We start from the raw sequence: 25389 nt of genomic DNA, 5'->3' as shown, positions 1-25389 counted from the left end.
TGAAGTGCTGCCTAAATCTCCTAAGTCTACCCAATCCTCTCCAAATCTCCCCAGACTTCCCAAATCTCCCCAGACTTCCCAAATCTCCCCAGACTTCCCAAATCTCCCCAGACTTTCAAAATCTCCCCAGACTTTCCAAATCTCCCCAGACTTTCCAAATCTCCCCAGTCTACCCAAATCTCCCCAGTCTACCCAAATCTCCATAGCCTCCCAAGTCTCACCAGTCTTCCCAAACCTCTCCAGTCTCACCACTCCTCCAAATCKGAAYGTATCACCAGTCTCCCAAATCTTCCAGTCTCCCCAAATTCTTCAGCCTCAAAAATCTCCCCAGTCTTACCAGATCTCCCCAATTCTCCCGTATTCCAAAATCTCTCATGTCTTCCCGGTCACACAGTCTCCCAAACCTCCCAGTCTCCCCAATCTAACCAGTCTTCCCAGTCGTCAAAATATCCATCTCACCAGCCTCCCAAATCTCCCAGTCTCCCAAGTCTTCCAAGTCTCCCAGTTACAGTCTACCAAATATGTCCAGTCTCGCAAATCTCCCAAATCTCCACAACCTCCCCAGTCTCCTAAATCTCCCCAGTGTTCCAAATTCTTCCCAATTCTCCTGTTTCCCAAAATCTCATCCAATCTCCTCAGTCTTCCAAATCTCTCCAGTCTACCCAGTCATCCAGTCACACCAGTCTTCCAAATCTCCCCAGTCTTCCAAATCTCCCCAGTCGTCCAAAACTCCCCAGTCGTCCAAAACTCCCAGACTTTCCAAATCTCCCCAGACTTTCCAAATCTCCCCAGTCTACCCAAATCTCCATAGCCTCCCAAGTCTCACCAGTCTTCCCAAACCTCTCCAGTCTCCCCACTCCTCCAAATCTGAAGGTATCACCAGTCTCCCAAATCTTCCAGTCTCCCCAAATTCTTCAGCCTCAAAAATCTCCCCAGTCTTACCAGATCTCCCCAATTCTCCCGTATTCCAAAATCTCTCATGTCTTCCCGGTCACACAGTCTCCCAAACCTCTCCAGTCTCCCCAATCTAACCAGTCTTCCCAGTCGTCAAAATATCCATCTCACCAGCCTCCCAAATCTCCCAGTCTCCCAAGTCTTCCAAGTCTCCCAGTTACAGTCTACCAAATATGTCCAGTCTCGCAAATCTCCCAAATCTCCACAACCTCCCCAGTCTCCTAAATCTCCCCAGTGTTCCAAATTCTTCCCAATTCTCCTGTTTCCCAAAATCTCATCCAATCTCCTCAGTCTTCCAAATCTCTCCAGTCTACCCAGTCATCCAGTCACACCAGTCGTCCAAAACTCCCAGTCTCCGAAGTCTCACAGTTACAGCCTCCCAAATCTCTTCAGTCTTTGAAATCTCCTAAATCTCCCCAAATCCCCCCAGTGTTCTAAAATCTCAAATGTTTTCCAAAATCTCCCCAAACCTCCCCATTCTTCCCAGTCTCCACAAATATCCCCAGTGTTCCAAATTCTTCCCTATTCTCTAGTTTTCCAAAATCTCTCAATCTCCCCAGTCTACCAGGTCTTCCAGTTTCCATAGCCTCCCAAATCTCCCAGTCTTCCAAAATCTCCCAAGTCTCAAATCTCCACAGTCTCCAAAATCTCCAGTCTCCAAAATCTCCAGTCTCCAAAATCTCCTCAGTCTTCCCAAAATCTCCCCAGTCTTCCCAAAACTCTCCAGTCTTCCAAATCTTCCAAATCTCCACAGACATCCAAATCTCCCAGTCTTGCCAGTCACACCAGTCTCCAGATCTCCCAGTATCTCCAGTCTCTCAAATCTCCCCAGCATCTCAAATCTCCTAAATCTCCCCAGTGTTCCAAAATCTCCCCAAAACCTCCCCATTCCTCCCAGTATCCCCAGTCTCCCCAAACGTCCCAAGTGTTCCAAATTCTTCCCAATTCTCCCATTTTCCAAAATCTCCCCAGTCCACCAGGTCTTCCAGTTTCCCCAGTCTCTCAAATATCCCCAGTCTCTCAAATATCCCCAGTCTCTCAAATATCCCCAGTCTTCTCATATCTCCCAGGTCTTTCATATCTCGCCATACTCCCCAGTCTTCCAAAATCTCGCCATACTCCCCAGTCTTCCAAAATCTCGCCATACTCCTCAGTCTTCCAAAATCTCGCCATACTCCCCAGTCTTCCAAAATCTCGCCATACTCCCCAGTCTTCCAAAATCTCGCCATACTCCCCAGTCTTCCAANCTCCCCAGTCTTCCAAAATCTCGCCATACTCCCCAGTCTTCCAAATCTCGCCATACTCCCCAGTCTTCCAAATCTCGCCATACTCCCCCAGTCTTCCAAATTTCCCAAACTTCTCCCTTCTCCCAAAATTCTTCAGTCTCAATCTCCCCAAATCTCCCCAGTCTTCCAAATCTCCCCAGTCTCCCAAACCTCCCCAGTTGTGTAAATCTCCCCAGTCTTCCAAATCTCCCCAGTCTTCCAATTCTCTCCCAGTCTCCCAGTTACAGTCTCCATAAATATCTCCAGTCTCCCAAAGCTCTGTTACACAGCTTCCAGAATCTCTCCAGTCGCAGTTTCACTGTACCAACCATGTGTACTTAGACTTGCATGGCTTGGTCTTTGAGACAAGCATATGCTACTGGCAGGATCAACCAGGTAGCCACTCACAACGTAGAGGTTGTACATGGGCACACTAAGCAGAGAACGGTCAGGGCACGGTCTCGCAAATCTCCCCAGTCTTCCCAGCATCCCCAGTCTCTCCAAATGTCCCCAGTGTTCCAAATTCTTAGCTCCCCAGTCTACCATAGCTCCCCAGTCTTCCCATATCTAGAATCGGCTTTCTATTTCGCAACAAAGCCTCCTACACTCACGCCGTCAAACTTACCCTAGGAACAGACTATCCTACCGATCCTCGACTTCGGCGATGTCATCTACAAAATAGCTTCCAATACTCTACTCAGCAAATTGGATGCAGTCTATCACAATGCCATCCGTTTTGTTACCAAAGCGCCTTATTCCACCCACCACTGCCACCTGTATGCTCTAGTCGGCTGGCCCTCGCTACATATTTGTCGCCAGACCCACTGGCTCCAGGTCATCTACAAGTTTATTCTAGGTAAAGCTCAGCCTTATGTCAGCTCACTGGTCATGATAACAACACCCACCCATAGCACGCGCTCCAGCAGGTATATCTGACTGGTCATCCCCAAAGCCAAAACCTCCTTTGGACTCCTTTCCTTCCAGTTCTCTGCTGCCAGTGACTGGAACGAATTGCAAAAATCGCTGAAGCTGGAGACTTACATTTCCCTCACTAACTTTAAACATCAGCTATCTGAGCAGCTAACCGATCACTGCAGCTGTACATAGTCCATCTGTAAATAGCCCACCCAATCTACCAACCTCATCCCCAAATTGTTTATATTTACTTTGCTGCTCTTTTGCACACCAGTATCACTACTTACACACCATCTGCTCATCTATCACTCCAGTGTTAATCTGCTAAATTGTAATTACTTTGCTACTATGGCCTATTGCCATACCTCATGCCATTTGCACACACTGTATATAGACTTTTCTTTTCTTCTATTGTGTTGACTGTACGCTTGTATATTCCATGTAACTCAGTGTTGTTTCTGTCACACTGCTTTGCTTTATCTTGGCCAGGTCGCAGTTGTAAATGAGAACTTGTTCTTAACTAGCTTACCTGGTTAAATAAAGGTGAAATAAAAATATCACCCAGTCTCCCCAAAATGTCACCAGTCTCCCCAGTCCTCCAAATCTCCCTAGTCTCCCCAGTCTTAGAAATCTCCCCAGTCTTAGAAATCTCCCCAGCCTCCACAAATCTCCCCAGCCTCCACAAATCTCCCCAGTCTTCCCCAGTCCACCAAACCTCCCCAGTCTCCCCAGTTGTTCCAAATCTCCCCATTCTTCAGTCTTCCCAGTCTCCCCAAATATCCTAGTTACAGTCTTCCAAACCTCTCCAGTCTCCAAAACCATTCCAGTCTCACAAATTTCCAAAGTGTTCCAAACTCTTCCCAATTCTCCCGTTTTCCAAAATCTCACCAGTCTAACCAGTCTTCCAGTCTCCACAGTCTTCCAAATCTCTGAATCCCCAGAATCCCAAATCTCCCAGTTTCCCAAGTCTTCCAAATCTCCCAGTTTCCCAAGTCTTCCAAATGTCCCAGTTTCCCAAACCTCATTCTTCTGTCTCCCCAAATCTCCCCAGTCCTCAACCTCTCCAGTCGACCCAAAACCTCTCCAGTCTTTCCAAATCACCCAGTTTACCAAGTCTTCCAAATCATCTCCCAGTCTCCAAACTCTACCAGTCTTTCCAAATCTCAAAGTTAGTCTCCCAAATCTCCCCAGTCTTCCCAAGTCTCCCAAACCCCTCATACTTCTCCGTCTCGCCAGTCGTTCCAAACCTCGCCAGTCGTTCCAAACCTCGCCAGTCTCCCCAGTCTTGCACTCTTCCCAGTTTTCCAAATCAGCCAGTCTCCACAGACTTCCAAATCTCCAAGTCTTGCACGTCTCCCAGACTCGCCAGTTTTCCAAATCTCCCCAACCTTTCGCAAATCTCGCCAGTCTCCCGGTCTCACCAGTCTTCCAGATTCTCCCGGTCTCGACCGTCCTCCAAATTGTCCCGGTCTGCCGGTCTTCAAATTGTCCCGGTCTGGCCGGTCTTTTCAAATTGTCGGCGCGTCTTTCAATTGTTCCCGGGTCTGGCCGGTCTTTCAAACTTGTCCCGGTCTGGCGGTTTTTCAAATTGTCCGGTCTGGCGGTCAAGGTCGTCTCAATTCTCGGTCGTGGCTTCATTGTCGTGGCATCAAATTCTCCCGGTTCTGGCCAGTCTCCTCAAATTCTCCGTCTGGCCCCAGTCTCTCAAATTCTCCCGGTCTGGCCAGTCTTCAAGTTCTCCCGGTCTGGCCAGTACTTTCCTCGTTGGCAGATTTTCATTCCCCTCGTCTGGCCAGTCTTTCAAATTCCTCCGGTCTGGCCAGTCTTTTCAAATTCTCCCGGTCTGGCCAGTCTTTCAAATTCTCCCGGTCTGGCCAGTCTTTCAAATTCTCCCGGTCTGGCCAGTCTTTCAAATTCTCCCGGTCTGACCAGTCTTTCAAATTCTCCCGGTCTGGCCAGTCTTTCAAATTCTCCCGGTCTCGCCAGTGTTACAAAGCTCAAATCTGCCAGTCTTCCAAAATCAGTCTCGCCAGTCGTCCCAAATCTCGCCAGTCGTCCCAGTCTACCCAATTAGTCTCCCAAATATCTGTCTTCTCATTCTCCAAAATCTCCCATCTCCTAAATCTCCCCAGTGTTCCAAAATCTCCCCAATTCTCCCATATTGCAAATCTCCCCAAATCTCCGTTATTCTCCCAAACCATTCAAGTCTTTCCAAAACTCCCAACCTCCCAGCTAGTCTCCCAAACCTCCCCAGTCTTCCAAATCTCTCCAGTCCTGCCAGTATCCCCAGTCTCTCCAAATGTCCTCAGTGTTCCAAAATCTCCCGTCTACTCAGTATTCCCAAATATCTCCAGTCTTCTCATTCTCCAAAAACTCCCCAGTCTCCTAAATCTCCCCAGTGTTCAAAATCTCCCCAATTCTCCCATATTGCAATTCTCCAGTCTTCCCAGTCCCCCCAAATATCCCAGTTAGTCTCCCAAACCATTGCAGTCTCCCAAATCTCCTGTGTTCTCAAATCTCCCCCGTCACCCGAATGGATTCTATAGTCTTGCTGCTTCTATACTTAGGTATTCACATCCACACCACCAACAATGATCACAGTGCAGCCAGCCTGAGAGGTACATATGTTTGAGGAAAGCTGTGTCCGGTGTAATCAATAAACAGCACTCACCCATTAGACTCAAGCTTCTCCTGTCAGTGCTCACTACCTGTAGATCAACGGGCGGTGGTGGACAAAACCCCTAGATAATGTTATAGATTGAAAAACTCAGCTCACACAGAACTGGTTGGYGTATTCATTCAGACACCTTTTTCACATCAGAGCTAGTCCCGACAACTCTCATTCACTCATTCACTCAGTACTTAACAGTAATATCTTATTATTCCAAATGTAATTTATTTGTTGAACTCAGCTTCCCACTTACCTAAATTACAAATCTCTTAGAACTAATAATATAAAATAACACATGCTCAAAAACACGTTGTGCAATTACCAGTGGCTGCAGACCACGTCGACACTTCAAATAAATGCCTAGAGAGCTGTCAGCGGGACTTTTCCATGGTACCGTTACTGCCCTCACTCTAGTCTTGTTTATGAGACAAGCTCTAGCCTTCTTAAGACTAATGGTACCTTCATTTTTGTTTAGTTTTATAATAAAACATTAATTAAAACATTTTATTTTTTATTGACTTACAGAAATTCAGTTGCAGTGTCCCTCAATTGTCTGTGGATGATGCGTCCCCTCCTGGGCAGCTCGCAGTAAGGGTCTGGTCGGGTCCTTGTCTTTTGGTCAAATGGGAATTTCGCCTCACGCTTCATAAAGTGCACCACCGGTTTTCCCTCGCAGACCCTTACTGGAAAGCTCCACAGGCAGAACCAATCATTTAGTTTGTGACGCCAAATTGTCGGACACCTGAAGTCAATCTTAAATTAACCTCTTGACACRACAGGGGGTGCTGTTTCAACTTGGACATTTATCGTTCCCAAATTAAACTGCCTCGTACTCAATTCTTGCTCGTACAATATGCATATTATTATTACTATTGGATAGAAAACAATCTCTAGTTTCTAAAACCGTTTGAATTATGTCTGTGGGTGAACCAGAACTCTTTCTGCAGCGAAATTCATGACAGGAACTGCGAAGGTCTGAAAACGAGGCTCTGTTCTCAGATCAGTTTAAAGCTCTGTATGTATCCTATGGGTCGACCATGAACTGCCACCCGCCTTCCCCTGATGTCAGTAACCAATGCAGGCAAGTGGAATGAGTTTCTACGTAGTTCTCAGAGCTTATAAAAGGCCAAGGAACGACAGGAGCTCTCTTTCGACGCTTCGCATTGCGCAAAGCAAGACCTCAGGATGGCATTTTGAAACGCTCAGTTATCGGCCTTAGCTATATCCGTCTGTAATTAATTCGATATAGGTGTTAGAACATCATAACGAAGTTATTTTAAACCGAGTTATATCAGTTTATGCGAGTATATGCTATTTCGGATTTCCTAGTATTGCGCTTTGAACATTGGGCATGTTGTGGCCACATAGCTAATGTTAGCTGCTAATTCCGAAGTTGAAGACGACGTTTTACAACCAAGCAACGATTCTTTGGACAAGGACCACTTGCCCAAGATTCTGATGGAAGCTCCTCCAAAAGTAAGAGCTATTTATGTTATTCCGTATTTATGTGGAAAAATGTAAGCGCATTTGTCCGCCATTATTGCGCACTAGTCTGGCTGTAACGCACACTGTATGTCTGTAACGTTAATTTTAAAAATCTAACTCAGCGGTTGCATTAATAACTAATGCATCTTTCATTTGCTGTCCAACCTGTATTTTTTAGTCAAGTTGACTTATTTATTGATTAGATTAGGTGCCTTCCAAGATGCGCCGGGCCAGAATGCAGACCTGTTGCCACTGATCACATTGTATAACCACGTTGTGCTGCTAAATATGCACATTTTCGAACAAAACCTATATGCATTGTGTAATATGTTACAGACTGTCATCTGATGAAGTATATCAAGGTTAGTCCAAAATTATATATCTTTTGCTGTATTGTTACGATCGCTAACCTGTGCTGCTGGGAAATTGCTTGTGTTTCTGGCTATTGTGCTAAGCTAATATAATGCTATATTGTGTTTTCGCTGTAAAACACTTACAAAATCTGACATATTGGCTGGATTCACAAGATGTTGGGCTTTCATTTGCTGTACGCTGTGTATTTTTCAGAAATGTTTTAAGATGAGTAATTAGGTATTTGACGTTGGTCTCTGTAATTATTCTGGCAGCTTCGGCACTATTTCAGATTGCAGCTGCAATGTAGAACTGTGATTTATACCTGAAATATGCACATTTTTCTAAAAAAACATATGCTATACAATAAATATGTTATCAGACTGTCATCTTATGAAGTTGTTTCTTGGTTAGTGGCTATATATATCTTTATTTGGTCAAATTTGTGATAGCTACTGATGGAGTAAAAAACTGGTGGAGTAAAAAAAGTGGTGTCTTTTGCTAACGTGGTTAGCTAATAGATTTACATATTGTGTCTTCCCTGTAAAACATTTTAAAGATCAGAAATGATGGCTGGATTCACAAGATGTGTATCTTTCATCTGGTGTCTTGGACTTGTGATTTAATGATATTTAGATGCTAGTATTTACTTGTGACGCTATGCTAGGCTATGCTAGTCAGCTTTTTTACTGTGGGGGGTGCTCCCGGATCCGGGTTTGGGAGGAATTAGAGGTTAATAATTCTATATTAACAGCACGCTGGAGCGGTTCCAACAAACTCAATGCACCATAGTACACTACACGTCAGTCAAGAGCTCCATCAGGGCAGTCCAGTTCTTATATACTGCTTACATTATTCATAAATCACCATTAACTTTTGGTGCATGCATGTGAGCGACCAATACCTCATGAGGCTTCCCTCTAAGCTTAGACCTAGAAACTGAGATATCCGTTTCCGTCCTCAAAACAATGTTCTGGGCGTACTACCAAACTACCAATACTGATGAGGACTCCTCCCAGGCACAATCAGTCAGTCACTTGCATGAACCCAGTCAAATTGGTTATTAGAAAAGCAAACATTTTCCTTCACACTGCTATTGACCAACTGGGTTCAAACCCACGTCTCCTGTGTGTCACAACACTATGTAGGCCTAAGTCTGTCTAGGATTTAGCTTGAACGAATGTAACTTCAGGTTTCAGGCAAAAGTACCAGTCATTGGGCCTCCCGAGTGGCGCATCAGTCTAAAGCACTGCAGGTCTTGAGGCATCACTACAGACCCGGGTTTGATTCCGGGCTGTGTTGCAGCCGGCCGCGACCGGGAGACACGAGGCAACGCACAATTGGGCCAGCGTCGCCCGGGTTAGGCCGGCTGGGATGTCCTTGTCCCATTTCGCTCTAGCAACTCCTGTGGTGGGCCGGTCACATGCACACTGACACGGTTGCCAGTTGTACGTTGTTTCCTCCGACACATTGGTGCGGCTGGCTTCTGGGTTAAGCAAGCAGTGTGTCAAGACGCAATACGGCTTGGCAGGGTAGTGTTTCGGGGGACGCATGGCTCTCGACCTTGGTAAGAGAGTTGCAGCGATGGGACAAGATTAACTATCAATTGGATAACGAAATTGGGGAGAAAAAGGGGTAAAAGTAAATGAAAAGGTACTAGTCATCACAAACATGGTTATGAGTATAATGACCCATTATTAAAATGTAAATGCCAGGTAATCCAGAGAAAGTGGTCAAAATGCTTTATTTTACAGTTCAACAGTAATTCCCAACACACAATGACCATAACATGTTAACAGATATCTTTGTTAAGTATCATTGTGGTTCATACAAAAAGTTATTTTTTATTTTTTATTTTTTTAAGTTGTTTTTAAATAGATATAAATTAAGCTACATTGAACATGAAATGTATCGCTACCTCTTCACATACCTAAAAGTGCCTCAGACATTTTATTCAAAGCATGTGTGATTTAGAATATGTAGCTAACAGAGACAACCTTTTCAGTTTGGGGAGAAAAAAAAAAGTGCAATTGAGAAGCACCAAAAATATACATTTGGCACATGAAAATCAAAGCAAGTAAATGTAACCCGAAGCCAAAAAAGCTTTACTCTGCCTTCGATTGAGAATGGAAAGGTCAAGGACGGATAAATCAAATCAGTTGAACCTAATGGAGGAGGATACTTGAATAAAAGAAACCAACTGGCATACTTCCTCCAATTACAGAAACAAACAAGGCCTAAATATCAAATTTCAAAGCTATAAAATGCTTTAGGAATAGTTCTAAATGTCAGATAATACACAATATAGGCTAGAGCGTTTCCTCCAGAGGCTTTAAAAACACTGAAAACTCTTAAATAAGGCCATGTAAATTCTACAAATTAAATACAGATAATGGAATAAAATGCCTTAACTTTGTACAAATGAGAATAAAAGCCATAAAATGTTAACATATAGCTAGGAACTCTTAACTGTCATGTCCAAAAAGATAAACCTTTATAACACATCAGGAAAACACCATTTCAATTGCTTCTTTAATCGAACATACAGTAGAAATGACATGACTAAAAAGTGATGTATATAAAATCTGTAATATTCTAGCAAATGAATGCTGCATAGTTATACATGACATGGCTTCATTATCAGATGTTTGTATCATTTATAAAACAGATGAAGGAAATTTCACAGTGTCCCAAAAACACACATGTAAAGAAGGATATACTGCAGGTACAACTCATATGGGGACATCCATTGTGCCTCACACTTCACCATTCCATCACTCAACAGTCAAGGGGCAGTCTATAGTATGTGCAGTGTAAACAATACTTTAAACCATATTTTTGGATGTTTAGGCAATAACCCAGCGTCCCCTTTTCTAAACATATTAACAGAAAGAAATAGGATTTTCCAAATCTCCAAAAAGCATCCCAAACAATCCCAATACTCCCAATCTGAGCACAGCTAAAAGACAAAGCACTGCCTTGATGAGATGCAACTGAAACTGATGAAATTTACATGGAGGACAAAAGGACTTTAAGGCTGTGTTCAGACAAATTCAAAATATTTTTTCCCACAATTATTGGTCTTTTGGCCAATCTGATCAGATCTTTTGCCAATAATTGGGTAAAAAAACAAACAGAATTGGGCTGCCTGTGTAAACGCTGCCAAATATATTACGGGCCGGTCACATTGGGTAGGCAATAAGTGGTTGAATTTCTATGACCGGTGACAGGTTAACTCGCAGGATCTTCTGGGCTTTCCTCCTCACCTCCTCATCGGTGATCGAGTCATCAACCTTGATCACCTTGAACCTCAGGTTGTTCTCACTCAGTCTAAGGTCTTCGGACTGCTCTTTGACCAGCCAGACCTCATTTCTGGGCCTCTTCACACAGAGTTTGTCTTCAGCCTCGTCAGTCCTTTTCCTTTTCTGGTCCCTCCAGCAAGGCATTCCGTTGCATTCCTTCAAAACCCGGTCGTTTTGCAGTATGGCAGGCACTCCGATGATATTGACTGGGCAGGGCAAAAAGTTCACTCTCCTCAAAGTGACAGATTTTGCTGAGTTTCCGGTACCTTCCGAAGGCTGTACTTGGGTACCTGTTAGAGATAGTGGTCGATGAGTGTTGGGCACAGTCACCTCTCCTGACCATACACCTGTGTGGAACTGCAGTCTCGCTGTGTGGCCTGTAGAGGGTCCAGTGATGTTGGTCAGTCTTATGTATGACTGCATCTGAACAGGCACAACAGCCAAGGCTGGTGGTTTCGAGAGGACCGTCTGTTTGAGAGACTCCTTTGACAGATTTGTCAAAATAATTGTGGGTTGATTCTTCAGTACGACTTTTGCTGCTGCACTTAACAAAGAATAGTTGATTTCAGTCTTCTTGCCATGGGGTTTTCTACCCTTCTTTTTGCCAGTCTTTTGAACCTTTGAGACAGCAATGTCCAGTGTGCTTTGTGTCTTTATTACAGGCCTCAGTACTGCAGTACAAGACCTGTAACCATAAACATCTTTGCTTTTAAGTACAGTAGGTTTGTGACCTTCATCTTTGAGTCCCTCAATAAAAGTGGCCAGTTCTTTCTCAGTATCAAAAAGGTCTTTTGACATAGGACTGAACGCTTTCAGAGTCTCCAGTAGAGTAGTTTGGCCAGCTGAGTTGAAACGTGACCATGACTGGACAACCTTCTCTGTGGCTTCCTTACAATTCATGGCATATACCATCTGTTCTGTAATCTGTAGCATTGGTGAAACTCGCGTCCGAGATCAGCCCTGTGGGCAAAAAGAGAATAAACAAACATAAAAATGTAGACTTCATACTCAACTTCTGTAAATCATTGACATTCAAAAACATGGATAAGGGAAATCTCAGGTTAAGGTTTCTCATCAGGTAGGCTAACCCAATATTCAACGTACCACCAAAGTGACTACAAACAAAGCTGTATTCATAATCTTGCTGAAGAGGGAGACACACAAACTCTGAAATAAACTCGTTACATCAGTGGTTTTGTTTCTTTAAAGAGCTTTTCCTATTTTAAACAGATTCAAAACATCTACCAACCATGGGTGACTAACATTAGCTAAAATTCAGTGAGGCAATTTCCACCATAGACTTTAAATGATAAATTGACAATTCCAACTGGAATGAATTTTTACATAGAGCTTTCTTATTGAAATTAGCTCCAAAAAACACGACATAACATTCCAGTAATATTTAATATGAGAAAATGTAAAATTGAGAGTTTGCCCCTTGATTGTTTTCATGCAGATCTGATTGGCAAAGCCTCTGCCACAAAAACAGGTGTATGACTTGTCACATAAAGTAGGCGAGCTTTTGATTCAACTTACGGTGGATGCGGCATGTCAAAACGGAATGTAGAAACTGGAATATAACTTTGCATTGCTTTGCTGCAAGTTTGTGCAGCAGCTGTACCGCTGCCAATGCTTACTTAGCTCAGACTGGAAGTCCTCGTGATCAGCTACAAAGACATCAAGTCTTAGCGTTAACTCTAGTTTGCATTGGCACACAGAACTACCTCTAAAAAGGCTTCTACAAGCTGCACTCCATTGATCTACGTGCGTGCACGTGAGTGGAGTAAGGTTTTTTTTGTATATCCACTAGGGGGCTTGGGAGCCAGAGTAGCTAACCAAGCAAGAGGGGCCAAGGCACTCTTTTTGACTAGCCACGGAAAACGTTTGAACTTCCGGATCAAGAGTTACAGTATATGCCCGTTTACAAAATACTAGCCACGTCTGGCGTTCTATGCTTTCGACACTACTTTTTAGCCACAGAAGAAAATTAATTTTTTGGAATTGCTAGAGCTTGAACAGCAAGAACTTGAACTGCTATTACTACTCAGGAGTATGGAGAAAAAAAGGACTGAGAAAATGGCAAGTTCGTTCCATGAAGACCACGAGAGGGGATGACGAAGAACGCACGTCTCTTGTTCAACCTACGCGAAGCATTGATGAGGAACGACATGTTCAAATAAAATGTTATTGGTCACATACACATGGTTAGCATATGTTAATGCGAGTGTAGCGAAATGCTTGTGCTTCTAGTACCGACCGTGCAGTAAAATCTAACAATTTCACAACTACCTTATACACACAAACATATAAATTTATGGATGAGCGATGGCCGTGCGGCATAGGCAAGATGCAGTAGATGGTATAGAGTACAGTATATACACATGAGTTGAGTAATGTAGGGTATGTAAACATTATAAAGTGGCTTTGTTTAAAGTGACTAGTGATACATTTATTACATGCAATTTTTTATTATTGAAGTGGCTAGAGATTTGAGTCCGAGTGGCTGCTGCCAACAGTGATGGCTGTTTAACAGTCTGATGGCCTTGACATAGATGCTGTTTTTCAGTCTCTCGGTCCCAGCTTTGTTGCACCTGTACTGACCTCGCCTTCTGGATGATAGCGGGGTGAACAGGCGATGGTTGATGTCCTTGATGATCTTTTTGGCCTTCCTGTGGCATCGGGTGGTGTAGGTGTCCTGGAGGGCAAGTAGTTTGCCCCCAGTGATGCTTTGTGCAGACCTCACTACCCTCTGGAGAGCCTTGCGGTTGTGAGCGGAGCAGTTGCCGTACCAGGCGGTGATACAGTCCGACAGGATGCTCTCGATTGTGCATCTGTAAAAGTTTGTGAGTGTTTTTGGTGACAAGCCAAATTTCTTCAGCCTTTCTTCCCCACACTGTCTGGGTGGACAATTTCAGTTTGTCCGTGATGTGTACGCTGAGGAAGCTTTCCACCTTCTCCACTACTGTCCCGTCAATGTGGATGGGGGGGTGCTCCCTCTGCTGTGTCCTGAAGTCCACAATCATCTCCTTTGTTTTGTTGACGTTGAGTGTGAGGTTATTTTCCTGACACCACACTTCGAGGGCCCTCACCTCCTCCCTGTAGGCCGTCCCGTCGTTGTTGGTAATCAAGCCTACCACTGTAGTGTCATCTGCAAACTTGATGATTGAGTTGGAGGCGTGCATGGCCATACAGTCATGGGTGAACAGGGAGTACAGGAGAGGGCTGAGAACGCACCCTTGTGGGGCCCCAATGTTGAGGATTAGCGGGGTGGAGATGTTTCCTACCTCCACCACCTGGGGGCGGCCCATCAGGAAGTCCAGGACCCAGCTGCACAGGAAGGGGTCGAGACCAAGGGTCTCGAGCTTAATGACGAGTTGAGGGCACTATGGTGTTAAATGCCGAGCTGTAATCGATTAACAGCATTCTTACACAGGTATTCCTCTTCTCCAGATGGGTTAGGGCAGTGTGATTGCATCTTCTGTGGACCTATTGGGGCTGTAAGCAAATTGGAGTGGGTCTAGGGTGTCACCTGTTTACCGGACGTGTCCCAAACATGCCGTTTTCAACTCTCTAGAGACAGCACGAGCAGTAGAGATGCTCTGAATGATCGGCTATGAAATCCCAACTGGACCATAAGGGGGGGGGGGGGGGGGGGGGGGGATATACACGTCGTCTGTTGATTATAGTCGAAGAGAATTCTCTTGGTTGATAATGCGGTCGGCATTTGATTGTAAAGAATTCTTAGGTCAGTCGTGAACAAAAGGACTTAAGTTCCTGTATGTTGTTATGATCACGCCAAGACTCGTAAATCATAAGGCATACACCCCCGCCCTTCTTACCAGAATCAAATCAAATTTATTTATATAGCCCTTCGTACATCAGCTGATATCTCAAAGTGCTGTACAGAAACCCAGCCCAAAACAGCAAGCAATGCAGGTGTAGAAGCACGGTGGCTAGGAAAAACTCCCTAGAAAGGCCAAAACCTAGGAAGAAAGATGTTTGTCGGCGCAATGCGTGAAGAAACTAGGTGGCTGTACCGACTAACGTATCCCAAGCGAGCCATGCTTCCGTGAAACAGAGAATGTTACAATCTCTGATGTCTCTCTGGAAGGCAACCCTTGCTCGGATTTCGTCTACCTTGTTTTCAAGAGACTGGACGTTGGCTAGTAGTATACTCAGGAGGGGTGGGCGATGTGCCAGTCTACAGAGCCTGACCAGAAGACCGCTCCATCTGCGGCGCTGTTTTGGGTTGCCTGCTGGGATCCGATCCATTGTCCTGGGTGGTGGACCAAACAGAGGATCCGCTTCGGGAAAGTTGTATTCCTGGTCGTAATGTTGGCACGTTAACGTTGCTCTTATATCCAATAGTTCCTCCCAGCTGTATGTAATGAGACTTAAGATTTCTTGGGGTAACAGTAAGAAATAATACATTAAACTACTGCATAGTTACCTAAGAGCGCGAGGCGACCATCTCTGCCGGCGCCATGTTGAAAGGTGTTCACTACTTTCAGATGTCTGTTGCCAGATTTTACGACTTCAGTGGCTTGCCCCTCAGATCTCGCAGAAGAAAACTCACAGCTTACCCGTAAGGGCTGCAGAAAGTCTGTCTGACCTTTCGGTTTTTGGCGAGCGGCAGCACACCAAGTATTGCTGAGAGTTGTAACTCATAAGCTAGGAATGTTTCTGCCATCGTCACAGAAGTGTGCCAGGCTATCTGGCATGTCCCGAAGGAGGATTTTGTTGCTTATCCCTCCGTGGCACACTGGGCAGATTGAGGATTGTTGGACAGAAAACAAGTTCGGTTCCGAGATCCGGCAAACCTGGGCAGCGATTACTACAACGGCTTTTTGCCAATGGTCCTGATGGCAGTCTGCGATGCAAGGTACGAACCATATCCAGGTAGGATACGCTAAATACATGTGACTATACACACACACAATCCAACCAGGAAGTGGGAGATATGAGGTTTGTAGTTTTTCAACTCTTGGTCTATCAAATAGTGTCTATGGGGTCATATTGCACTTCCTAAGGCTTCCACTAGATGTCAACAGTCTTTAGAACCTTGTTTGATGCTTCTACTGTGAAGTGAGGGCAAATGAGAGGGGATTGAGTAAGGTCTCCCCCAGAGTGCCACGAGCTGACCATGCGCGTTCATGTGAGAGTTAGCTTGAGTTCCATTGCATTTCTGAAGACAAAGGAATTATCCGGTTGGAACATTATTGTAGATTTGTTAAAAACATACTAGAGATTGATTCTATACTTCGTTTGACATGTTTCTACGGACTATAACGGAACTTTTTGACTGTCTGCTCCCAGTGATCGCGAGTCATGAATTTGGAATACTGGGCTAAACGCGCTAACAAAAAGGAGGTATTTCTACATATGATGAACTTGATCGAACAAATCAAACATTTGTGGAACTGGGATTCCTGGGAGTACATTCGAAGATCAAAGTGTATATTTATAATGCTATTTCTGACTTCTGTTGACTCCAACATGGCGGATATCTGTTTGGCTTGATTTGTTGTACTCAGATTATTGCATGGTTTGCTTTTTCCGTAAAGTCTTTTTGAAATCTGACACAACGGTTGCATTAACTTCTTATGGCTGCAATCCCGTTAACGGGATCGATATGACAACAGCCAGTGAAAGTGCAGGGCGCCAAATTCAAGAAAAAAAATTCTCAAACATACATGTATCTTATACCATTTTAAAGGTAATCTTGTTGTTAATCCCACCAAAGTGTCCGATTTCAAATAGGCTTTTCGGCGAAAGCAGAACATATCATTGTTAGGTTAGCAACTAGTCACAGAAAGCATACAGCAATTTTCCAACCAAAGAGAGGAGTCACAAAAAGCAGAAAGAGAAAATTCATCACTAACCTTTGATATTCTTCATCAGATAACACTCCCGGGACAACATGTTACACAATACATGTATGTTTTGTTCGATCAAGTTCATATTTATATCCAAAAACCTCAGTTTACATTTGGCTTTGCATCCAAAACATCCCGTGAATTTGCACAGAGCCACATCAATTTACAGAAATACTCATAATAAACATTGATAAAAGATACAAGTGTTATTCACAGAATTAAAGATATACTTCTCCTTAACTTCTTATGGCTGCAGGGGCAGTATTGAGTAGCTTGGATGAAAAGTGCACAGAGGTGCCCAGAGTAAACGGCCTGCTCCTCAGTCATAGCTGCTAATATATGCATATTATTATTATTATTGGATAGAGAACTCTGAAGTTTCTAAAACTGTTTGAATTATGTCTGTGAGTATAACAGAACTCATATGGCAGGCAAAAACCTGAGAAGAAATCCAACCAGGAAGTGAGAAATCTGAGGTTGGTCGATTTTCTACCCATCGCCTATTGAAAACATTGTAGGATATGGATCTGTTTGCACTTCCTACGGCTTCCACTAGATGTCAACAGTCTGTAGAACGTTGAATGAAGCTTCTACTGGGAAGTTGAGCCGGATGGGAGCTGTTTGAGTCAGTGGTCTGGCAGAGAGCCAGGTCCTGATCATGCGCATTCCACATGATATCGACTTGCGTTCCATTACTTCTATAGACAAAGGAATTCTCCGGTTGGAACGTTATTGAATATTTATGATAACAACATCCTAAAGATTGATTCTATACTTAGTTTGACAAGTTTATTCGTTTTCGTCCGACGTTCGGCTGGACCTGCATGAGCGTTTGGATTTGTGTACTAAACGCGCTAACAAAAGTAGCTACTTGAACATAAATGATGGACATTACCGAACAAAACAAACATTTCTTGTGGAAGTGGGAGTCCTGGGAGTGCATTCCGACGAAGATCAGCAAAGGTAAGTGAAGATTTATAATGCTTTTTATGAGTTTTGTTGACTGCACAATTTGGCGGGCAACTGTATGGCTTGCTTTTGTGGCTGAACGCTGTTTTCAGATGAATGAATATTGTGTTTTGCCGTAAAGCTTTTTGAAATCTGACACAGCGGTTGCATTAAGAACAAGTGTATCTTTAATTCTATGTAAAACATGCATCTTTCATCAAAGTTTATGATGAGTATTTCTGTTATTTGACGTGGCTCTCTGCAATTTCTCCGGATATTTTTTAGGCATTTCTGAACATGGCGCCAATGTAAACTGAGGTTTTGGATATAAATATGAACTTAATCTAACAAGACATATGTATTGTGTAACATGAAGTCCTATGAGTGTCATCTGATGAAGATCAAAGATTAGTGATTCATTTTCTCTATTTGTGCTTTTTGTGACTCCTCTTTGGCTGGAAAAATGGCTGAATTTCTGTGAGTTGGTGTCCTAACAATCGTTTGTGGTGCTTTCGCTGAAAAGCCTATTTGAAATCGGACACTTTGGTGGGATTAACAACAAGATTACCTTTAAAATGACTTTTAATTATGAGATTTGTTTGAATTTGGCACCCTGCACTTTCACTGGCTGTTGTCATATCGATCCCGTTAACGGGATTGCAGCCATAAGAAGTTAATGTGCAGGGTCACAGGTTAGTCAACGTAATATGTACATGTAGGTAGAGCTAAAGTGACTGTGCATACATAGTGAGTAGTAGCAGCATAAGAGGGGGGATGGCAATGCAAATAGTCTGGGTAGCCATTTGATTAGATGTTCGGGAGTCTTATGGCTTGGGGGTAGAAGCTGTTGAGAAGCCTCTTGGACCTAGACCTGGCTCTCCGGTACCGCTTGCCCTGCAATAGAGAGAAGTTTATGACTAGGTGGCTGGTGGCTGACAATTTGTAGGGCCTTCCTCTGACACCGCCTGGTATAGAGGTCCTGGATGGCAGGAAGCTTGGCCCCAGTGATGTACTGGGCTGTGCACACTACCCTCTGTAGTACCTTGCAGTCGGAGGCCAAGCAGTTGCCATACCAGGCATTGCTGCAACCAGTCAGGATGCTCGATAGCACAGCTGTAGAACCTTTTGAGGATCTGAGGACCCATGCCAAATCTTTTTAGTCTCCTGAGGGGGAATAGGTGTTGTCTTGCGCTCTTCACGACTGTCTTGGTGTGTTAGGACCATGATAGTTTGTTGGTGATGTGGACGCCAAAGAACTTGAAGCTCTCAACCTGCTCCACTAGAGGCCCGTCGATGAGAATCAGAACGTGCTTGGCCCTCCTTTTCCTGTAGTCCACGATCATCTCCTCTGTCTTTATCACATTGCGGAAGGGGTGGTCCTGGCACCACACTGCCAGGTCACTGACCTCTTCCCTATAGTCCCATCGTTGTTAGTGATCAGGCCTATCACCGTTGTGTCGTCTGCAAACAAATGGTGTTAGAGTCGTGCTTGCCAATGCAGTCATGAGTGAACAGGGAGTACAGGAGGGGACTAAGCACACCCCCCCCCCCGTGTTGAGGATCAGCGTGGCAGATGGGTTGTTGCCTACCCTTACCACCTGGGGGCAGCCCGTCAGGAATTCCAGGATCCAGTTGTGTACAGTCCCAGGGTCCTTAGCAATGAGCTATGAGGGCACTATGGTGTTGAAAGCTGAGCTGTAGTCAATGAATAGCATTCTCACGTAGGTGTTCCTTTTGACCAGGTGGGAAAGGGCTGTGTGGAGTGCAATAGATATTACATCATCTGTGGACCTGTTGGGTTGGTATACAAATTGGAGTGGGTCTAGGGTTGATGTGAGCCATGAACAGCCTTTCAAAGCACTTCATGGCTACAGATGGGAGTGCTACGGGTCGGTAGTCATTTAGGCAGGTTACCTTGGTGTTCTTGGGCACAGGGACTACAGTGGTCTGCTTGAAACATGTAAGTATTAGATTTACCCAGGGACAGGTTGAAAATGTCAGTGAAGACACTTGCCAGTTGGTCAGCGCATGCTCGGATTACACGTCCTGGTCATCCATCTGGCCCTGCGGCCTTGTGAATGTTGACCTGTTTAAAAGGACTTACTCACATTGGCTACAGCAAGGGTGATCACAGTCCGGGACAGCTGGTGCTCTCATGCAATCAGTGTTGCTTGCATTGAAGCATGCATAGAAGTAATTTAGCTTGTCTGGTAAGCTTGTATCACTGGGCAGCTCGCAGCTGGGCTTCACTTTGTAGTACATAATACTTTGCAAGCCCTGCCACATCTGACGAGCGTCAGAGCCAGTGTAGTAGGATTCCACCTTAGTCCTGTATTTACGCTTTGCCTGTTTGTCTCAGGGCAAAGTGGGATTTCTTATAAGTGTTCGGGTTAGCGTACCGTTCCTTGAAAGCTCTACCTTTTAGCTCAGTGTGGATGTTGCCTGTAATCCATTGCTTCTGGTTGGGGCATGTACCTACGGTCACTGTGGGGACAATGTTATTGATGAAGCCGGTGACTGATGTGATCTACTCCTCATTGCCATCGGATAAGCCCCGGAACATATTCCAGTTTTTGCTAGCAAAAAACAGTACTGTGGCTTAGCATCTGTGTCATCTGACCACTTCCGTATTGAGCGAGTCACTGGTACTTCCTGCTTTACTTTGATTGTAAGCAGGAGGATAAAATTATGGTCAGATTTGTCAAATGGAGGGCGAGGGAGAGCTTTTTACCCATCTGTGTGTGGCAAAGGTGGTCTAGCATTTTAAGTTTCCCTGCTTTAAAGTCCCCGGCCAACCGCCTCTGGATGAGCATTTTCTTATTCGCTTTATACAGTTCGTTGAGTGCGGTCTTCACGCCAGCATCAGTTTGTGGTGGTAAATGGATAGCCATGAAAAATAAAAAATGTAATCAAAATGTTGTGGTGGCGTGGTTAGTCATGAGATTTGAAACCTAAACCGAGTTGGAATAAGAGGTTCACATCTTACATGCTGCTTCCCTTTTTTTGCAAATGGTGAATCCATGGGAACTACTTAGGATCCACTATTTAGGCTGAAAGCTCATATACCCAGTATACTAATGTGCTAACATTTCTAAAAACATGTTTTTGCTCAGTCATTATGGGGTATTGTGTATAGATTGATGGGGGGGGGACGACGACGACTTAATCCTTTGACACAAATGACTCAGTTAGATAACCTGACCCAACCCTTCTCTCCCATCTCCTGCTGGCTTTCGCAGGTTCTGCCATTACTCTCCTGAAGTTGCTGGTATTAGGCTACATGAGCAGCCTGCAACATTTCATGTGGAATGCCAATTTATCTTAACATTTCAACTGATCTGCGTGCCAGTTAGTTTACATACCCACATTTTTTGTGTGGAACAGTTTCATTTCATTTATAATAACGTCTTCATCTCAAAATCATTGTCATGTGGATAAATCAAACTTCTCTCCAAATGAAAATGATACTAACCTAAAATATAACTTCTATTGCCAACTGAGTAAAAATAGCCTACATAGAGCCAACAAATAAAAACTAGCCTGCCAGTAGAAAATACCCAGATAAAAATAAAATATCCTATAAATCACATTGGCTATGTATGGCCTGTATGCACCAAACTTGAAACATTGTATAAAATCTTCTGTGCCCCTCAAGTTACCTGCACCAGTGAGCTGGGGACAGACACAGCTGTATGCTATTTGTGCAAAGGATAAGAAATCAGTGCTCGACTTGGGCAGGAGCTCACCGGAGCAGAGCACCGACATCTCAATGTTCTACTGCTTTTGCTCCTGTTCCTCTTATAGAATATTAGCTTAAACATATTGTGGAGCGCCTGCACCTAAATATAAAACCGCACCAGCACCCAAAATGAGTAAAGAAACCTATTTCAGTCCAGCAAAAAAAGTAAATCAGGTGGACCTATTTTATGACGTTTCCACTGGATCAGAGCATGACATTTTTCCCTTTCACGCCGAGTGGTTATCAAAAGGGAGAGCGCTAGAAAGATTTTTCAAATAATTGAGAATGACAATTCCTCAATGTGATGTAAAAAGCAGACTTAAATGTGCTTGCTGTTTGAGGTGAATAAAACATGACTTTGAGAAGCTCCGAAGGTCATTAGTGGAGGTGTATTAAGACAAATCAGAAATACTATATCAGATCCCCAAATGGGCACATTTATATGGCTACATTTGAACACATGCCAGGAAGCCTATAGGCCTACTTCAAAATGTAAATCATGTGTGGGTCCTTACAACATTGACAATAGCATTCCAAACAAAAGACAATGACAAAACTCAAATGGATTGAAAAACTAAAACTTGTTTCTCACAAGTGTTGCATAGGTTGTGCACTCTGCAAATAATGTGTCCATTCCAACAATGGTAAAAGGAATACTACTGAATGCATTACAGAAAATCCCATAACCAAACAAACATTGTAGATTAGAAATAATATGAATTAACGGTAAATGTACTATTGATATACAATGCATTTCGGATTTTTTTTTACCACCTTAGTCTTATTCTAAAATATTAAATAAAACAATTAACAATCTACACACAACCCCATAATGGAGAAAGTGAAAACAAGTTTAGACATTTTTGCTAATTTACTACAAATAAAAAAACAAATACCTTGTTTACATAAGTATTCAGACTCTTTGCTATGAGACTCGAAATTGAGCTCAGGTGCATCTTGTTTTCATTAATCATCCTTGATGTTTCAACAACTTCATTGGAGTCCACCTGTCTTAAATTAAATTGATTGGACTTGATTTGAAAAAGGCACACACGTGTCTATATAAGAAGGACCCACAGTTGACAGTGCATGTCAGAGATTTTATTTTATTTTAAATCATGCCATGAGGTTGAAGGAACGGTCCGTAGAGCTCCGAGACAGGATTGTGTTGAGGCACAGATCTGGGGAAGGGTACCAAAAAACATTTGCAGCATTTAACTTTAGGGAATGGCCGATTAATCGGGGCCGATTTCAAGTTTTCCTAACAATCGGAAATCGGTATTTTTGGGCGCCGATTTGCCGTTTTTTTTTTCACCTTTATTTAATCTTTATTTAACTAGGCAAGTCAGTTAAGAACACATTCTTATTTTCAATGACGACCTAGGCAGAACGACAGATTTTTAACCTTGTCAGCTCGGGGGATCCAATCTTGCAACCTTAGTTAACTAGTCCAATGCTCTAACACCTGATTACATTGCACTCCACGAGGAGCCTGCCTGTGCCGCGAATGCAGTAAGCTAAGGTAAGTTGCTAGCTAGCATTAAAATTCTTATAAAAAAACTATCAATCAATGACTGTCATTGCTCCAGTGTACTTAACCATAAACATCAATGCCTTAAAATCAATACACAAGTATATATTTTTTAAACCTGCATATTTAGCTAATAGAAATCCAGGTTAGCAGGCAATATTAACCAGGTGAAATTGTGTAATTTCTCTTGCGTTCATTGCACGCAGAGTCAGGGTATATGCAACAGTTTGGGCCGCCTGGCTCATTGCGAACTAATTTGCCAGAATTTTACGTAATTATGACAACATTMAAGGTTGTGCAATGTAACAGGAATATTTAGACTCATGGATGCCACCCGTTAGATAAAATACGGAACGGAATAAACGTTTTGTTTTCGAGGTGATAGTTTCCGGATTAGTCAAAGGTATATGGTTTAGAGAGAAATAGTCGACGCGTTATAATTCCTGTAATAACTTGCGGCTGAATTTGAAAGGGGTTCCTTCGTTATTTTACCGTTCATGTCTTCCATAGAGAATGTCTTGATCTACTTCAAATAAGGTCTGTTTCGTGCAGGCTTAAACCGCCTCGACGTTTTGATACCCGTGTAAATCTCACTAGGATAAGGTAACGTTTGTTAAAACTTGTTATGGCTGCAGGGGGCGTATTGAAAAACTTGAAAATATGTGCCAATTTTCAAACGGCCTCTTAATCAATTTTTGCTCATACAATATGCATATTATTATTACTATTGGATAGAAAACAGTCTCTAGTTTCTAAAACAGTTTTAATTATTTCTCTAAGTTGAACAGAACTATTTTTACAGCCCATTTCCTATCCGGAAGTGAGATTTCCAAAATCGATGTCGCTCTTCAAGAGCTTGTCTATAAAAGGYCATGTCACTTAGGACTGTAGAAACACYTCATACGCCTTCCTCTGGGTGTCATGCGGAAGTGAGAGCAGAAATGACTTGATTATCTCGTCCTGGGATTGAACACAACCTCTTGGAGTYACAGGAGCGCCATTTWRTTTTTTTCCTGGGCGCGAAGTTGGACCTGGGCTCGGCTCCTGGAAAGCCCTCGTTAAAGGTGAATATGTTCTCTGGCTTCGATTTTACTTGATACATGTCACAATATCATCCTAAAGTATGTTTTTTCAATATAGTTTAATTATATTATTGAAATTTATTCTGGACTTTAGAGGTGATGCGTCGCAAGAATTGGTTCAAGAACGAGAGGTTAGCAACGCACGGCCAGTGTGKTTGCTAATTCTGAGGGAAATCGTTCGTTATGGATCCAAATAAAGTCGGTTCTGAACAAAGGACCCCTTGGAGAACATTCTGATGGAAGATCAACAAAGATAAGGACCCAATTTGGGATGCCATTTCATATATATCTGTCGAACTGTGCTATGCTACCGTTTGCCTTGAGCCAATGCTGTTGTGATGTTAGCTATTGTAGTAAGCTAATATGACGATATATTGTGTTTTCGCTGTAAAACACTTCAAAAATCGGAAATATTGGCTCTATTCACAAGATCTTTCTCTTTCATTAGCTATCCACCATATATTGTTCTGAAATGTTTTATGATGTGTAATTAGTAGTTGACGTTGGTGTCTGTATTCTCTCTGGCTACTCCCGTGCGATTTCTGACTGTAGCTATGATGGTAGCAGTAATGTAAAACTGATTTATAGCTAAAATATGCACATTTTTTGAACAAAACATAGATTTATTGTGTAACATGTTATAGGACTGTCATCTGAGGTAGTTTTTTCTAGGTTATTTAGGTTGGTTCTAGGTTAGTTAGGTTGGCTTGTGTATGCTACTTGCATCCTACTTGTGCTGTGAAAAATGTCTGTCCTTTTTTATTTGGTGGTGAGCTAACATAAATATATGTGGTGTTTTCTCTGTAAAACATTTTTTTTAAATCGGACATGTTGGCTGGATTGACAAGATGTTTATCTTTCAAATGCTGTATTGGACTTGRTAATGTGTGAAAGTTAAATATTTAAAAAAATATATAGATTTTGAATTTCGCGCCCTGCACTTGAGCTGGATGTTGTCATAGGTGTACCGGCGACGGGCTGCAGCCATAACAGGTTAACATATTTTCATAAATCCACTCTACATTTTTTTTTATCTTCGCTTATATTTTGCCAATATTGATCAGAGTTACCTTGTCCTATGGATATCTACACAGTTATAAAATTGGCACGGTGATGTAAGCCTACACGAAACACAGACCTTATTTTAAGTGAATCTAAAAATATCCTATGCAATAAATGAAGGAACCGCTTTTCAGATTTTGCTAGGTGTCATGGGAATTATGACTCGCACTTTGGTTGTCAATTCTTACCATGCCCATTATTAAAATAG

At 43.1% G+C, this 25389-nt stretch overlaps 1 protein-coding gene across 2 annotated transcripts in view; it reads right to left on the bottom strand.

Annotated features, from left to right (window-relative positions):
• Nucleotides 1-25389, bottom strand: part of LOC111976682 (coiled-coil domain-containing protein 71) — a 57844-nt gene that overhangs the window by 11507 nt on the left and 20948 nt on the right. Inside the window, exon 2 of one of the 2 annotated variants that reach the window (XM_024005699.2) lies at nt 9369-11903. The exons of the other annotated variant lie outside the window; for it this stretch is intronic. Coding sequence (XP_023861467.1) covers nt 10824-11876 — 1053 coding nt within the window. The 5' untranslated portion in view covers nt 11877-11903 and the 3' untranslated portion in view covers nt 9369-10823. Of the gene's footprint in view, nt 1-9368; nt 11904-25389 lie in introns of those variants that run through there. 2 annotated transcript variants of the gene reach the window in all.

The sequence above is a fragment of the Salvelinus sp. IW2-2015 genome, linkage group LG17 (assembly GCF_002910315.2).
Source record: "Salvelinus sp. IW2-2015 linkage group LG17, ASM291031v2, whole genome shotgun sequence".
NCBI lineage: Eukaryota > Metazoa > Chordata > Actinopteri > Salmoniformes > Salmonidae > Salvelinus > Salvelinus sp. IW2-2015.
This window is presented reverse-complemented; position numbering and strand designations above follow the sequence as displayed.